The sequence below is a fragment of the Myotis lucifugus genome, unplaced genomic scaffold (genome assembly GCF_000147115.1).
Source record: "Myotis lucifugus unplaced genomic scaffold, Myoluc2.0 scaffold_7, whole genome shotgun sequence".
NCBI lineage: Eukaryota > Metazoa > Chordata > Mammalia > Chiroptera > Vespertilionidae > Myotis > Myotis lucifugus.
In genome coordinates this window covers 16,946,118-16,964,043 of record NW_005871055.1, presented here as the reverse complement: position 1 = coordinate 16,964,043, position 17,926 = coordinate 16,946,118, and the positions used below count along the sequence as shown (strand labels likewise).

Here is a 17,926-nt window from a genome sequence, read left to right as displayed (position 1 = left end):
GGGGCGATGAGACAGGCAGGCAGGTGAGAGATTAGGAACCAGAAGTCCAGGATTGTGAGAGGGATGTCCGACTGGCAGTGTAGGTCCGATCCCTGGGATTGGGCCGTTGGACATCACCAAGGGGTCCCGGATTGGAGAGGGTGCAGGCTGGGCTGAGGGGACCCCCCTTCCCGTGCACAAATTTCGTGCACCGGGCCTCTAGTGTATAAAGAAGATCTGAGGTAGCCAAGTGGAGGAAGCTGATGACATGGGAGTAATAAGCAGGAATAGATCATGCAGGGCCTCATGCACCAAATAAGGAGTTTGGATTTTGTTCTAGGTACAATAGAAAACTTTTGAAATACCTTAACTGGAGAAGTGATATGGTTCAATATATAGTTTAAATAGCATATTCACCATTTGTTTTGGGGGGCCCTCATAGAAATTACTTTTCCCAAACAGTGCTTTTTAATCATACTATTGTCAGTGAAGGGTACAGTTAAAAAACTGAGGTTTGTTACCATATCCAATATCATTTAGGATGCTGATTCTTTGTAAGAACTCAGGAAATTTTTCCCTGGGCATCTCAATACTGGGTGCTCTGTGTTTATCTTGAATTACCATTTTGTTTTTATCTTATGGAGATGTTGAATTGTGTCACCAATTTTATTTCCCTTTTGCTTTGTCACAAAGGAATCCAAAGCCATATTTTCAGTCACCTCCCACAGATGTACATTATTGTTTGTGTGGCTTGTCTTTGTATTTATGTGAACTAATTTCAGCTGAGGGTTTATTATTTTCTTACCTTACTTTAACTTTTTCCAAACTCACTTAACTATTTATTTTATATTCTTACTAGAGGCCTGGCACACAAAATTTGTTCACAGGTAGGATCCCTAGGCCTGTCCTGTTATCAGGGCTGATTTTCCCTAGCTGCTGGCAGCTGGCCCCATCCCCCTGCTACCAATGGTGGTCACCCTTTGTGTGTGGGGCAACCAGCAGGGTGATTGGGGCCCCACTCACTCACACCCGCCTTGGCCTGGCACCACCTGCATCCACTGCCACCCACCCCCAGTTCTCCATTTCCTATCGGTGATTGGAGCCTGCTGGCTGGGGGAGGGATTGAGAGGTTGGCCGGCAGGCTCAGGCGATCAGGGCCTGTGGGCTTGGATCAGCTCCTGCGTTGGACATCTGCCCCTTGATGGTCAGTGTGTGTCATAGTGACTGGTCATTCCACCATCCAGTCAATTTGCATATTATGCTTATATATATATATATATATATAGATAGATAGATAGATAATATATTTATTTATTTATTTTTTAGCTACATCATAGATCAAGGCAGAATTAAATAGTTGGAGGAGAAAATCAGGAATTTAAAGTATCTCAATGATTCCACTAAGTTGAAAGACCTGTTTTTAAGTTTGCAAAGTCATTTGTTAAGTACATGATAGAGGGCACTCATTTAACAGTAGACTATATGAAGATACATAAACACCACATGGATTAAGCTCTGCAATTGACTGTAAAACAGTGTGAGGCAATAGAGATAGCTTCCCTCACAACACTTAATATTGGTGTAATGGTGAGTTCCTTGGCTCTTTTCCCTGCCCTTGGGGGTAGGCACATCAATTCCTTTGTATATTTCATACTTATTGCAATGATGCATAGGCATTCAGTCAATATTGAATTAATGATTGAGTAAGTATAGATTTTAAAACTAAACATCCCTTAATCTCAGATTGGATCAGCAAAAGTGCAGTGCCCTGGATGCCGGTGGGATGCACACATTGTACCATACACTACTGTGCTTGCCATATCTACAGCTCTAAGATTAGGGTAGGAGTCATATTTAAAAGAGATAGTGACATATTGGAGCCTGACATATTAGAGCAGATCTAAGAAACAGCAGTTAGCTTGCTGAATAGTTAATTATGAAATTTGATGAAAAGGGATGTTTAGCCCGCAAAAGATTCTTATAAGGGCTTTCTACAGACATTTAAAGGAAAAGAATATGGAAGAAGAAATAGATTTGTCCTAACTCCAACTGGCAGAATTAGAGTCAGTGAGTGGAAATTATGAGGAAAATCTTTCTCAAACTATTTGTGGTCTTCAGTAAAATAATACACTTCATGTATGTGGGTAGCATATTAATTAATTGGTTTGAAAGCAATTTGTTTATCAGATGAATGTCTGGATTAGAAGATGTTCAATGTCTTTTCCAAATCCAAGATATAAAAATGTTATTCCCATTGTACTTGCAATAAATGGATTCCATATTAGCATGTAACAAACTAATCTGATTAATTTGCCATATAACGACTATTTACAGGTATTAATATGACTGTTAATTCTAATGGGTTTTATATTAGTCATTAAAATATTTCTGAAGGCAATATGTTTGACAGGGTGGAAGATTAGGAAATCACACAGTCACAGATCTTTGAGACAACTTAGAAAAGTGAACAAATTTTGATTGGCTGGAATGGGGGAGTATAGGCAATGAGTCCAGGACAAGCCAGACCAGATCACTGGCCATGAGAACTGGAACTGACAGTTGGGTCCGTGGGGAATGGCATGAGGGCACAGCCACACTCTCAGCGGCCTATAAAAGTGAAATTAACCAAGGACAGTAGTGAAGACTGAGAGACAAAATAAAGAAAATCTATCACCACTCAGAAGTCTTTGCAGCCATGATAGGACTCCAAAAGGGAGACATGGTCTATGGCTACGGAAGCTGAATCAGTCAAGAATCCACTCTGAAACCTTTCACATAGGGTCCTAGTCATGGCTGCTAATGTTAGCATCACTAACTTGACTGTATTGGTCATTGGGCATGTGGTGCATGCATATTGGAAAGGCTTATTGGCACAGAGTTGGGCACATACATCACAATCAATTGGTGGAAATCCTCAAAATGAGCTTAGAGCCCACAGGAAGGCTATGACATTAACCCACAACCTTTTCATTCAAGTAATTTCAAAAGCAGTCTTTCAAATCAGTCCTGCTTTTTTCCGCCTACCATTTGTATCTCAAACATTTTCCTACTTGGCAGAACTATCTTGGCTTCCTTTGAACAGGCTGACGAGGCGGCTGGAATATATGTGAAGCAGTAGAAGAAGCAGACAGATGAGAGCACAGTGAGCCACTCCTGGCTTCTGTAAAAGCACTCTTAGCACTCTGCCATATGTACACAAAATTCCATTGAGTGCTAATCTAGGATCATCTATCAAAAGATTTGAAATTTTTAAATACAAAATGTTTTTTTTAGAGATCAAATTTCAGAGTTTTTACTGTATTTGGTGTGTTTGCATGGAGAAGAAATGCCATGGAAAAGGACAGACAATATGCAGAGTTAGCCTTGAGGATATGCAGAAAGCAGAAGACACAGCCTATGCTGCAAAGAGAACTCCTTAAACTAAGAAGCAGCCAAGCTGCTTCCTCACTGTAGGATTGGGGGTGGGGGTGGGTTCAGTTCTCAGCCATAGACTAGGGTCTCAGACTAGGGTCTAAGAAGGACCATAGTTCTCCCTGGTTAATTAAAGGCTTTTGGCTTTGCGTCTCTTTACGTCTAAACACCCAGATCTCAACCATCACAGAATTTTAGCCATCTCATAACTATATTTCTATATAGACATTCCAGTATCACATACAATTAGATAAACTTAAAATGATTTTCAGTATATTCTTACAAAATATTCTCCCCTATCTAATTTCCCCAGCACCCTTTCTGTGCCATAGTTTCCTCTTTTCTGTCCATCATGTATGATAATGGAAAGTTAACATATCATTGGCTTAGAGGTAAACAATGACTTCACCAGGGCTTCACCTCTGGGAGTCTTAATTTCCTTTTCCATAAAATAAGACACTACAGAGGATGGCTATGGACATTAATTAAAGACATGAAATGTAAATAGCATAAGGTCTGGTACACAGTAGCTATTTAACACTGTTAGCCTCCTCCCTCCTCCATCTTTTCTTTATTACTCTTTTTAGTTCCCAATATTCATCTGTTCATCCCATCCCTGAAATCGTCTGAGTGAAGTTTGCTCTTGATGAACAAATTAGGAAAGAGGAAAAGTAGATAAAAATTAACCACTAGTGCCATCCATGTTCCTCTTGTTTGAAGGAATTGGAAAGGAAGAAATCCGGCTTCAGTCTTGGAAGGTACACTTGGGACTTCAGCACTCCCTCCCTCTCTGATTTCTTTGGACCTCACTCCCTCACCACTGAAGAGGAAGAGTTCTCTCAATGAGACGCAAGGAGGGCATTATCAGCCCAGGGTAGCTTATCAGCAGTTTGCTTACATTTAGAGCAAACATAACAAAACTGTCTACCCAGTGGTAATTCTATTACTGGGACCAAATGCTGAAAAAAAAAAAAGTCATTAAGAGGATTCAGCTTCCATAAAAATGTATTGCTAATGAGAAAATAATGTTACTTCATCTGCTACTATGGTATTTTGGTCATGCAAAATAACAAAAACATGGTGAGCAGTTGCATGGACTTATAGATACTACTTGAACCATAAAATTAAACTTGTACATGCCCTGGGGAAGATAGAGATGTTGATACATAATCCTGCATGGATCCTCCTGTTTAAACTGAGACTGATTTTTAGAAAAAACTAGGCTTCATTCTAAATTGTCTTTTAATTAGGGAGTAAAAAATTCCTTTTTAAAAAATTTATGGTCAATGCTTGTTCTTCATTGCCAGTTGCCTATGAAATACTATGTTTCATGTTATTACATGTGTTTACATATATAAAAAATACATATTAATGATCTTGAAGTTTCTAGAACAAAACACCTCAGGACTTTCATGTGTTCATGTATTCATTATTATGCAAAAAGTAAGCATTGTGAATTTTTTAAAAAATTATACACTGCAGTGCTTCTTAGGAAGAATAATTTCAAGTATTTTAAAAATGCAACCAAGTCAATAATGAACTACAAGGGTGGCATTGGGAATAGCCAGTTTTTCTTTGTGTCAGTGACAACTATGAAACAACTATACCTTACTTCCTGCCTTTTCCTTCCCAGAACATAGCCAAAGTTCCCAAGTTCCATATTCTGCTTTCCTTTCTCTCTCTATTTTTCTTCCATTCTCTCCCAATGAACAAATAATTACTGCCAGGTGTCTGGCTTGAATACATGGTTTATGGCAGGGAAGTCCCCAGTGTTGGACTATCAAAGCAAAAGCACGTAGACAAAGTGGCTGACAGCATCCTGATCAGATAGCAAGCAGTGCTGGATCTGAGCTTGACAAATAGACCTTACAGGCATTTAATATTCCAGTGTAGTGCTAAATATGTCTACCATTAATGCCATTCTTCTGGCATACCGGAGTCGCTAGTTCTTAGATTCCTTTCTAAGAGGATGCCCTGGAACAGAGAGATTCAGATCAAATCCTAAATAAGAATGGAAAGGGAACAACAGGATCCAGTGAGATCTTCTTTTCTTTTTCTACAATGATGCTGACTTGAAGACTTAAACTTGCCTACTACTCTTGCATAATTACTTAAAGAGGCTCACAATTGCCTTAAGAGGGAGTATGTTTTATTGTAGACCTTAGAGACCTTCATTAATCTGTCCATTTACCCAGTGGGATAGTTACCAAAGACAGGCTGCTTCTCAGAATTGGGCCAGCAAAAATTCCCTCAGGGAAAGATGTTAGGGCTGACAACCTTAAGAGAACCACAGTAATAAGAATTGAGGGCCTGATTTAAGTCCCGTTAAGCTGTTTATGGAGAGTTTTTCATTATTAGGACTATAAATCTCAGACCAGGTTATGTTTCAGTTTGAGTTAGCCAAATGTAAGAACCACTTGGCCATATGCTTCTTTTTCAAAGAACTTTATTCATTCAGCCTCAGGCTCAGCATTAAATAACATATTTTCTATGGACTTTTTTTTCTGTTCACATCACACAATATAAAATAGGAAAAATTGGAGGGGGGGAATTCTAACTGCTTCCATATGAATCCTCACTTGTGGCCAAATTAAATCACTTGCACTTTCCTTAAACACAAACTCTGATTCCTGGTCTCCCACATGTGGGCAGAGACCCTCCTGCAAAGCCCTCCCCAGCCTTTACCTGTCAGAATCCCACCATTTTTTAAAGTCCACCCAAATGTCTCCTCCTCTGTGTGGTCTACTATCATCACCCCAGTCAAAAATAATATTATTCCCCTATCATTGCGTTTGTGTGTTTTTTTTTTAGGCACCCTTTCACATAAAGCTTATGTTGCAAGCTTTTGCATAACTTTTCTATTGTATCTGAGCAGCTTGGCCACAGACAGTACCTTGGCATGAGCCTGCATCTTTACAATGATTCTTGGCAGTGTCCTAAATGTAATAGGTACTTCATAAAAATTATTCTTCTTGGTGATTAAAAATTGAGGAAGTAGGAAAATTAAAGAACAGATATTTAACAGATATGCTTATGCCCATTGCCTATCCCAGTCTTATCTGTAAGAGCTCTCAGAGTCCCATTGCAGAGGGTCAGAAGTTTAGTGTATTTACTCCCGTGTTCAAGCACTTGAGGTTCAATTTCACTGGAAGAGCTTCATTTCTTTTAATGAAGCGTGGTAATTTATACTCAGCAGCGTATGTTTATTCAAAGTAGTTTTTCATTTAGGGTGTTTATCACACCCATCTTTTACCTAGCTGCAGCTATCTGGGAGAAAAGAATGTGCTTTCTCTAGCTTTAACAGCCTAAAAGATTTCCTATGCCTGGGGGTTATTTTTCTCCTACCGCCATTTCTCTTCCCTTTCTCTTTTTCTTTTAACCCTTTTAGCGAGTGCTGCTTCGTGGCGCCTAGTCAGCACTGAGGCAAGGCAAATACTCGCAGCTGCTTTCAGCCAGCGCTGGGGATAGAAGCTGCGGGCGGGCACAGCTCTCCCGGCTAGGGGCTGACTGACTGTGGAAGTGCTCCTGCTCCTTTCTTCCTTTGATTGGCTCCCCGTGGTCACGTGAAGGCCAGGGGGTTGGAATTCTGAGTTGCGGCTTCTGGCACTCCTTTTTCTTTTTAAATATCGCTTGGTCTGTGGAGCTCTGCTGGGCTTGGTGCCTTGCTCTTTGAGACTGGAGACAGACGCAAACAGCCAGGGTAGACTGAGGTGGCAAAAGAAAATCTGCCGAGATGTTCGGTCAGGGACCCAGGACCCCAGCTTCAGGCTGCTACTATCTAAATCCCATGACATCTGAGGGCCAGGAGATGTACTTGCGATTTGATCAGACTACAAGACGCTCTCCTTACAGGATGAGCCGGATTCTAGCGCGCCATCAGCTAGTGACTAAAATTCAACAAGGTGAGTTGCCGGTAGTGGAAGGCTGTTGCTAATTCTGATTTCTGTTGGCTCAATTTCATGCTAACTCAGTTTTGTAAATTATTGTTTTCACTTTACAGTATGTGGATTTCTATGCCACGTTGCACGTAACTTTTAGAAGTAACTTTAGGCTGCAGTTTTAAGCAAACAGTGACAGCACTTAGCTGCCACATAACGTAAGTGCACAAAAACTTCACGGTAGGACAGTGAATCATAAACTTCCAAAACTTGTATGTGTTTACAGAGTAAATGAGACAGGCTTACTCAGTGTGCATTTTAGGAGCTTTTCTGCAGGTTCCTCACACTCCGTCACATTTGAAACTTGGATACTTGTTTATTTAATCAGTAGGGCAAGGGGTTACTCACTTCCACCCTGCACAGGTTCTTAAGAACACTCTTAGTGGCAGGGGAAGTTAGAATTCCAGTCTTAAGGGCATGAGACTAACAATAAGGTTCACATTTCTGCCTCTTTGTATGTTTGTGTCAGTAGTTGCCACTGATTTGTTGATATTGTTTTTTGCTGGTAAAGGATAAATGTGTCCTCTAATCTCAAAACAAGTCTTGTGACCTGTGCACAGAAGCCCCAGCTTCCTGTATTGATTACATGCTGCTGGATGTTCCTTTTTATTCGGGAGGGTGGGTGGGTGGGGGGATTGGGGGTGGGGAATCAACAGCCTGGGCATCACTAAAACTCATCATTCTCCAAAAATAGTTTAAAACATTCTCCTAATCTTAGGATAGGTCTGTAGAAACAAGACAGATGAACATTCCTAGGAAGTCCCTAACTGGTGCACACTTACCCAGTAAGTTTATGAAGTTTACGACCACCTCCCTCTTCTAAAAACATAAATAAATAAAAGAAACAAATTATTTTCTAGAGCCATTGTACAAACAAATTCCACTTAAAATAGTTTAAGAGTATATTGAGTTTTAAATGGGAAGTTGGGGTTTGTAATCGTGAAAATCTTATTGTTCTGTTTCCAAAAGGAACAATATGAATTCTAGTGAGCAGCATTTGATGAGATTGTTTCCTTGGAAATTAGGATTTGTTTGTAAAGGCTCAGGAACTGGTTATGTGTGAAGGATACTGGTCCTACATACCGATCTGATTTCAGGAAGGATATTATGTCATTCCATAAACTTTGTGTGCAGGTCTTGATTGAATAGAAACAAAAGTAATTATTTCCCTGTGGCTTGATTTAAAAATACTTTAGGCTTAGAATAAAAACCATTTTTGTTTTAGAGATTTCTGACAATGATGTTTTATCAGATGCCATCATCATTAGGGACATAGGGATTTGGTAAATGTTTGATAATGATTTATAATCTATGTTCTGTGAATATTCCTCAGCATGCATATAAAGTGTATTATGTTAGAAACATTGCATAGAAATACTTTGAAATTGTTTTGAAAATCTCTTTAAATGTGTTTACAATAATTAATTTCACTAAAAATTATTTATGTTCTTTTTGGAATGAAGATTATTTTTTCATTGAGGACAAAGTTATGAACATATACATGATCACTGAAACTGTACTATGAGTATATGTTTCATTTTCATTTTTTTCAAATTAAAAAACTTGAGCATTCTCACCTTTTTATATCGGGCAATGGAATGTTTGAAGCCAATGAATGCCTACAAATTAAAAATGAGAATTAAGATAATAGGAAAGCATGAAAGAATTCCAGTAGTCCAATGATTAGGATCTGATTATTTGTTAATATCATACAGTGGTATGGGAAGACATGGAGAAAGCAGAAGCAACGTAATTTTATTGGGTTAACTGTATTAGTAGACTGGTTTACAGTAATAATAGAGAACGTTGATTGAGCATGTATAATATATTGTGCATTGCTCTGAGAGCTTTCAATATATTTCAATTTATTTTAAATTCAAAAGTCCTTGTAGATAAGTACTATTTTTACCCATTTTAAAGGTGAGAAAACAGTCATATAGAATTCAAGTAATTTCTCTGAGGTTACATAGTAAGAGCTGATATTTGACTATACCTCTAGAGCCCATGTTCTATAATACACCACACTGTTTTTTAGTTTTTATAGTGAGTGTTAAAATATTGAACCTATGGTTGATTTTTTGGATTATATAATATCCCCAAAACTTTTCAGTTATCTGTACTATTACAGAATCTGACTTGGTCACTCACTATGAAATTTCCATTCAGGTTTTACTTCTCTAGTGGTTTTAAAACTCATGCTATGTGTTTTACTTTCCTTAAACTGTTAGTACCCAGAAGGGTGTGATGCCAAGTTATTTTACTAATGACCTATAATCATTAAATTAAAGCTTATCAAGCACATATTAAATTAATGACATTGGTCTTTGTTTTTGTGTGTATTTCACATATTGAAATGACAGCCACATCAGTAAAATAGTTTGCATTACTCTGCTATAGATTTTTCAAGGAAGATTTAGCATTATATGAATATAATTTGGGGCATTGTTACTTATGATCTTTCATGGCTGTTGGGAACAATGCAAACAAGAGTAAATTGCTCCCCACTGACCTCAGTACAGTGAGATAATCATTGAATGGCATGGACATGATTCAACAGCAGATACACTCATAGGAAGGAAAAACAAGGAGGAGAAATAAAGGAATCTTTGATGATGCATAGGATCAGAATTAGTTGCCCAAACACAGGATGAATCTAAACTTGCTCACTTTAGGGTATGCTCCAAAATCTATACGCATAACTTTTCTAGCCTTCTTTTTAGATCTACAGTTTTATGTGCAGTTAGAAAAAATAGAAATGTTTAAAATAGAGTGTTGTTTGCAGAGTAAAAGTTTATCATAAGTCATACTGCCAATAAGCCTTACCCCACAATCCTGTTGAATCAATGGGGAAATTGTTGTAGGGAGAGAGAATGGATATAATAATGGTCCGTATTTCCCTCACTGACAGGCATTTGGGAATGAACTAGAGGGAGGACACTGAGGAGGTGGAGGAAGAGCATTTTAGGCCAGAATAGGGGTCTTACTTATGTCATTGATGGCTATGATTTATTTGTTAGACACATCCACATGCTATTTAATATATCCATATCTAAGCAGATATTTAAATGTGATTACTTGCTTTGTGAAAGAATGTATCATGCTACTAAACTTTTAAAATAATTTAAATGCATAAAACAGCATGACATGAACCAGATTGCAGTAAAGTCTGCTGAAGCAGAAAGAAAGGAGACAGGGATGCAGGCTCTATTGAGACACTCCCTCATTCTTTTACTGTGGCAAGTTTCAGAACTTCACTGGGCCTTTGTTTCTTGATGAGAAAATGAAATGGTTGGATTATGATTGCTCAAGTTTATTCTGGTTCTCAAGTCCTCTGTAGGTGAGTCAGTAACTCCTTGAACAAGTGTGTGTAAAGCAGGGAAATTTCAACCTAAAGTAATAGAAGCTGAAAAGGAAATAAGAGCAGTTTTGTAATGGGGAATAAATCTATGGTTTATAATTTTTCTAACCTGTCAAGGAAATGGTAAAGTGAAAATCAAGTTTTAGTTCTACCTGTGCCACTATTTAATTGTGTGATCTGGGGCAGGTCACAACTTCTCTAGGCTTTCTTTCCTTCTTCTATGAAATAGAAAGTTTAGATTAAATAAGTGTGAAGTCATCTCTCAAATTCTAGGATTCTGTAATAGCTAATACCTAATTTTAATAACTAAAATTTAGGTATGACTTTAAGAGAAAAACAACCCTTATTTATGTTTTGTTAATTATGTCATTTAATATCTACCTGAACATTTTTGATACCTGTTTAATGCTCTCATTATCAATTTAATAGGAAAGTTAGGCTATCCAGTCTTGTGGAGTACTTAGATGTCAGTATATCTTATAATTATAAAGAAACTTGTAGAAACGTTTGCTTCTCTGGAGTCCAGGACTGTAAAATAGAGTTATTGTGATGCCTGGCTTATCGCGAGGACTGTCGGGACCAGAGAATGTCCATGTATGCTCATCCCCATTCTCACACAAACAAAAAAAAAAAACACCCTATTTTTTAATATAAATTCAGAATGTAGAAAATTTCACTACTAAACGAATTAGTGAAAGTTAGACTTGAATTTTCATGGACTTTTTATCTGAGACTACTTTTAGAGATAGCCCCTGAGTTGAACTTAACTAGAGTAGAATAAACTGCCATTTTGATGTTCCCAAGAATGGAAGTGGGCATTAGTGATGCATCCTCTCTCATTACTCCATCAAGTCAAATGGCATTTTGGGAATTTACTCAACCTAAGTGATGGTATTATTGTTAATTCCTGTGTATTGTCGGCTGAAATTAAACAATTATTTGGAATTTATCTTTCTCTTTAGTACATTGTTACCCCACTATTTTCAGAACTGGGGGGTTATTATGCTGGCAGAAAGATAGATGGAATACAGAAAACAGGGTGAGAAAGCATTTGTCATGTGTTGCTCAAATTCTTTTTAAAAAAAAAGCAGCAACAGTCAGAAATTCACATTTCGTGAATCAGAGCCTCTCTCTGTTCAGTGCTGTGACTGAAGGGCTGTACATAAGGGATACTGTTTAACCAACATTACAGAAAAATCTATTAAGTGAACTGTTAAAAACGTTGGAGAAAATTTTAAAATTATCACATGGTAAAAATGTGAGCAGTCAAGAAATAAGTACTAAAAGGGAATTAGGAAAGAGCAATATGCTCATACACATACAAAAATTGAGAGATTTACTTGAACCAAATTATGACTTCCATAGCTGCTCATCACTGCTTTTATTAGTTCTGGTTTTATAAATACACATCCCAGATGCAGGCAGTTGCCAAATTTGGATATTGGAACGTTGGTTTAAGTGAACAGAGATTCATTTTTTTTTATCTTAAATCTTATTTCCCCTCTTATAGTCAGAGTTTTAATCCTTAGTAAATTGTGAGCACTGGTAAACTCTCATAAAGTTTCCTCATTTCCTTAGCAATATAATTATGGGCTAATTTTAATGCACAAGTGAGTAAAAAAAAAAAGAAACATGACTGGTCTGAACAATAACAATTGATGACCAAAACAAATTTAGAAAGAAAGAAAATGACGATGGGTTTTGGTAAACCTCTTATATAAAAGATGAACAGATGAGAACGTGGTGTGAGACTAGGGATGAAGGTACAAAAAGATAGGAAAACCTAACTATGAATTGCATACCAGATATTTGAATGAAATAAGGCTCATGTAAAAATCATTTTCTGTCTCTTTAGGGGCAACTGAATATGATTTTGTTGTGAGTAAAGACATTATATATTAATTTACATTCTACCTCATTACCTAAAGGATTTGAGAAGAATATCTATTAATATCTACATCTATATATCTATATATCTCTATCTCTATCTCTATCTCTATCTCTATCTCTATCTATCTATATCATCTATATCTATATCTATATCTATATCTATATCTATATCTATAATTCAGTTTAAAAAGGTAAATCTGATGAAAAGAAAAATGTAGGTTAATTAATAAGATAAAACTAGAAAGCTATCCTATATAATAAAGAGGTAATATGCAAATTGACTGTCACACCCTCACACAAGATGGCCACCCCCATGTGGCCACAAGATGGCCAGCAGGGGAGGGCAGTTGTGGGCAATCAGGCCAGCAGGGGAGAGCAGTTAGGGGTGACCAGGCTGGCAGGGGAGGGCAGTTGGGGGTGACAAGGCCAGCAGGGGAGGGCAGTTGGGGGTGACCGGGCCAGCAGGGGAGGGCAGTTGGGGGTGATCAGGCTTGCAGGGGAGGGTAGTAGGGAGTGACCAGGCTGGCAGGGGAAGGCAGTTGGGGGCGACCTGGCCTGCACGGGAGGGCAGTTAGGGGCGACTGGGCCTGCAGGGGAGGGCAGTTAGGTGCAACCAGGCCACTAGGGGAGGGCAGTTAGGGGCGACCAGGCTGGCAGGGGAGGGCAGTTGGAGGCAACCAGGCCTGTAGGGGAGGGCAGTGGGGGGGACCAGGCCTGCAGGGGAGGTAATAGGGGGTGACCAGGCTGGCAGGAGAGGGCAGTTAGGAGTGACCGGGCCTTCAGGGGAGGGCAGTTGGGGGCAATCAGGCCAGCAGGGGAGCAGTTAGACGTCAATCAGGCTGGCAGGAGAGTGGTTAGGGGTGATTAGGCCGGCAGGCAGACGAGCGGTTGGGATCCAGCAATACCGGATTGTGAGAGGGATCCCAGATTGGAGAGGGTGCAGGCTGGGCTGAGGGACACCCCCTCCCAAGTGCATGAATTTTGTGCACCGGGCCTCTAGCCTATATAATAAAAGCCTTAATGACCATTACGGTGGAACTACCAGAACGACCGGGCACTATGATGCGCACTGACCATCAGGGAGCAGACGCTCAATGCAGGAGTTGCCCCCTGGTGGTCAGTGCGCTCACACAGGAGGAGCGCCGCTCAGTCAGAAGCTGGGCTCACAGCTGGTGAGTGCAGCAGTGGTGGCAGGAGCCTCTCCCGCCTCCGTGGCAGCACTAAGGAGCAGCAAGCTGAGTAAGGATCAGTGAGCAGGCGGACGGTAAGCAGTGAGGGGGTCCTGGACTGCGAGAGGGCGCAGGCCAGGCTGAGGGACCACCCCCCAGTGCATGAAATTTGGTGTACTGGGCTTCTAGTATTACATAAATGTATAAAACATAAAGTCCTGAATAATTATTAAAAGTGGTCTGCAAATTTAGCTTGAACTTCCCTAATCTAAGCAAAAAGGAAAGTATAATCAGGGGAAGAGTTGCCAAGTCCATAAGGTCAAAACATAACAACACAACCTTTCCTGGGACTTTATTTTTGGGAGAATTTTTTTCCAAAAAACTTCATATAGGAGAACAATTTTTCATGCTAATCTTGTAAAGGGACTACCCATAGTGGATGGTGCTCTTAACCATTCCTATAGTGAATTCAACAGCAAGTCTTTGGTAGCATCCTGCTGCGGTGGAAGTGGAGGCAGAACAACAAGTTATAACTCAGTGAAAATATTTGGTGAAGGGGTGGGTGTATCAACACAAAAATATTAAGTATTTAATTCTCTCTAATTCTCTGGCTCAATCTAGAAATAACATAGAGACTATCCAGAGACAGTTTTCTTAGGTCTCCTTCAAAGAACACGAGTCCTGTTAGGCATTCAGGAGGAAAATGTTTCTGTAGTTAAATAATTTGGGAAATGCTGCATCCTCTTCTGCTTCTTGCAAATTCACAGTGGTGAAAGGCTCAGAGAAATCCTGTAGATTGTTTCAACTGGTATATTTCATCATGAAACTATTTATTTATTCACTGGATACCAGAAGTGACATCTTGTAAGACCAATGTTCCCTGAGGAACACATTTTTAAAAGGCTGATTTAGCAAAGTGCAGAGCCTGTGGTTTATTCTTGTATTCTGAACATTTTTCTTGTATGGATTGGGAAGTAGGTAGTTTGAGGTATTTTGAGAGTAACGTTGCAAGTATTCAGTGGCTTCCACTCCAAATACTTTAAAAAATCAAATGGTAGAGGCAGGATGAACATATTTTTTATGCAAATTAACAACCTAAATAAGATTCTAACCTGATTAGGTGGTTGCTGCACATTTGCCAGGCAAAAAACTGAAGGACTAGGTGTAAGGACAGAGTTAATAATTATAAACAAGAATACAACCCGTCTTCAAATAACTCTACAAGTGAGGACCTGCTGGCTTGAAGAAATAAATTATTGCTTTTTAGCTTTAGATATGCATAACCTATGATAAAGCTGAAGTCCTAGGTGAGTTCTAAAGCTAATTCAGGATAGTTCAATACTGCTGGGAAGTGGAGAGACTGCCCCACAAGGAAAGGAACAGGAAAGTCTTCAGGTGTCTCAAATTGAGGTGATGTGGGATATGTACTCCCTGAAGCTCAGGCATCTGTGGGTGGCTCAGAGTCAATTTTTGACTTCATGGTTCAAACATATTCTTGGTACATAAACTTTCTCTCAGTATGAAAGATTAAAGTGAACTGATAGGTAATAGTTATTTTAATTAGTAAAATCTGTTTTGTTCAGTTGTATAAGCAACTTACCAAGTTTTCCAGGAATACTGCAAATACAATGTTAGGTATTTTTCCTCCTGCTGTCAAGGAGAATACATTCACATTTATATTATGATGATGCTTTTTGAGAAAAATCCACAAAATATCAAAAAGCTATCACAGAATGCATGAAAAATTAGCCACCTGTCTAGTGCAAATGTTCATGGTGTAAAGTCACACAGGACTATGGCAGTCACATGGAATGGTGTAGTCTAGGGCAGGACAGAGACACTGATACCCTGGACATTTATACACTGTTGTTTGAAAAGAAATGAGTTTCCTCTCTCTCTCTCTCTCTCTCTCTCTCTCTCTCTCTCTCTCTCTCTCCTCCCTCACTCGAAACTTGGGATCTAAAGGAATTTAAATGGAGTGGTTAGAAAATAACTTAAATTACAGAACATGGTAATGCTGTTAGAAAAAGGAAATCAATATAAATAAATCAAATGTCTGACTAGACTGTCAAATGATTTCCCTCAGAAGGCATAGGAATCCTGACCATTTGAAAGGTCTGACAGGAGCACAGTTGACTAAAATACCAATGATTTGCATTCCTTGCCTCTAACACTGATACAACACAAGGATGAAACAATGTAGAGGAGAGAGAGTGGAAATTGTAAAAGAATTTAACATTCACAAAGTAATTTACATGTTAGCATTTTGAGCTGAAGAAGGCATTGTCTTTCTGTATTACAACTCTACTCTTCCTGGTTGATTTTGAAAATCATACATATGGATGATTTGTAATCACCAAGTGACATATGGGAAAAAAAGTATGATATTCATAAACTTGTATTTTCCTCTGAATGTTTTCTAACCCCAAATTATTTATAATACTTAACATTAAAATAAGAAACAAGAGTCCTCGCCGGTTTGGCCCAGTGGATAGAGCATTGGCCTCTGGACTGAAGAGTCACAGATTCCATTCCGGTCAAGGGCAGGTACCTTGGTTGCAGGCTCTATCCAGGTGCTGGTCAGGGCATGTGCGAAGGCAACCAATTGATGTGTCTGTCTCACATCGATGTTTCTCTGTTTGTGTCTTTCCATCTCCCTTCCACTGTCTAAAAATCAATGCAAAAATATCCTCAGGTGAGGATTAACAAAAAAGAAAGAAGGTGAGAGAGAGAGAGAGAGAGAGAGATAGATCCAGTGATACTGCTATTCCAACCATCCCACCATCCCAATAAGACTAGCGTTCTTAATAAAGAAATTTAAATCCCTCCAGATACTTTGAAGGATACAACGTTTCTCACTAAATGCATTTCTCAAAATAGAGAATGAAATACATTTCCAACTGTTATGGTGGTTTGGGCCTATGTAAAACCATGTGATATGTATAACAAGTTCTTAGTAATCAAAGCACCTTCACTTCACATTGATCTCTTTGGATAGAAGGGTCATCTAACTGCACCCCTTACCTGAACATTTTCATCCTCATCACTGGTATTTTGTTTGACTTGCTATGCTTTTAGGAGGAAGGTTTAAGGCAGATAAAACTGTTTAGATATTTTTATTACCTACTTTCTAGAAGCAAGAGGGGAAAATACTTGGCAAGAAAGAAGGGAACTCAGTCTTGCAAGCTATCTTGAAGAAGACTGGAAAATAATTTCAGTGACTGAGTTCATCATCTGTTGTTGGTCCCAACACTGAGTATGATGTAATTCCACATTTGAGTTTTTATGCATTATCAGTGTCCAAGGGTGGCCAATCCATTGGGATTGCTTGAACAGCTCATGAATGATAACATAGGCCTAAATAGATGGGAATTTGTTTCTTGCCTTCTATAACATTCTTCCAAGAGTTATTCCGTTGACAGGATGTTGAAACCCATGTTCTTAGGGGTAAATAACTAAAATATGTTGATTAAATTCCAAGAAATACTTTCTTTTACAAATAGCTTCATGAGATCAAGAATGTTCCAGGAACACTATCCATTCAACCCAAACTCCAAACTTTTTATACCTATAATTTGGAAAATTGGAAGCCTTCAGAGTCAAGCAGCTTGAATTTGAACTCTAGCTCTATATCTTCCTAGCAGAATGACCTTGGCCAAGTTACTTAACATTTCTAAGCTTCAGCTCCCCATAGGCAAATGGAGCTAATAATAGCCACCATCTCAAAGTTATTGCAAGGATTAAATGAGAGAATATAATTAAATGCAGAGCATAGTGCATTGCACATACTATATCTATACTAATAAAAGGGTAATATGCTAATTAGACTGGACATCTTCCGGACAACCTTTGGGACAAAGCCATAGTGGCGGGGCCGAGGTAGAGGTGGTTAGGGGTGATCAGGTCAGGAGAGGAGAGCAGTTAGGGGGATCAGGCCAGCAGGGGAGAGCAGTTAGGGGGATCAGGCCGGCAGGCAGGTGAGTGGTTAGGAGCCAGCGGTCCCACATTGCGAGAGGGATGTCCAACTGCCGGTTTAGGCCCGATCCCGCAGGGGTCCCAGATTGGAGAGGGTGCAGGCAGGGCTTAAGGCTCCCCACCCCCCGTGTACGTATTTTGTGCACCAGGCCTCTAGTGCTCAGTATAAGAAAAAAATATATATATATTATTATATATTATATATT

The 17,926-nt window shown here is 39.2% G+C and overlaps 1 protein-coding gene across 2 annotated transcripts in view; it reads left to right on the top strand.

The window, feature by feature from the left end:
- Positions 1 to 17,926, top strand: part of STARD13 (StAR related lipid transfer domain containing 13) — a 302,216-nt gene that overhangs the window by 65,934 nt on the left and 218,356 nt on the right. The window contains exon 1 of one of the 2 annotated variants that reach the window (XM_006083612.3): positions 6,998 to 7,292. The exons of the other annotated variant lie outside the window; for it this stretch is intronic. Coding sequence (XP_006083674.1) covers positions 7,124 to 7,292 — 169 coding nt within the window. The 5' untranslated portion in view covers positions 6,998 to 7,123. Of the gene's footprint in view, positions 1 to 6,997; positions 7,293 to 17,926 lie in introns of those variants that run through there. 2 annotated transcript variants of the gene reach the window in all.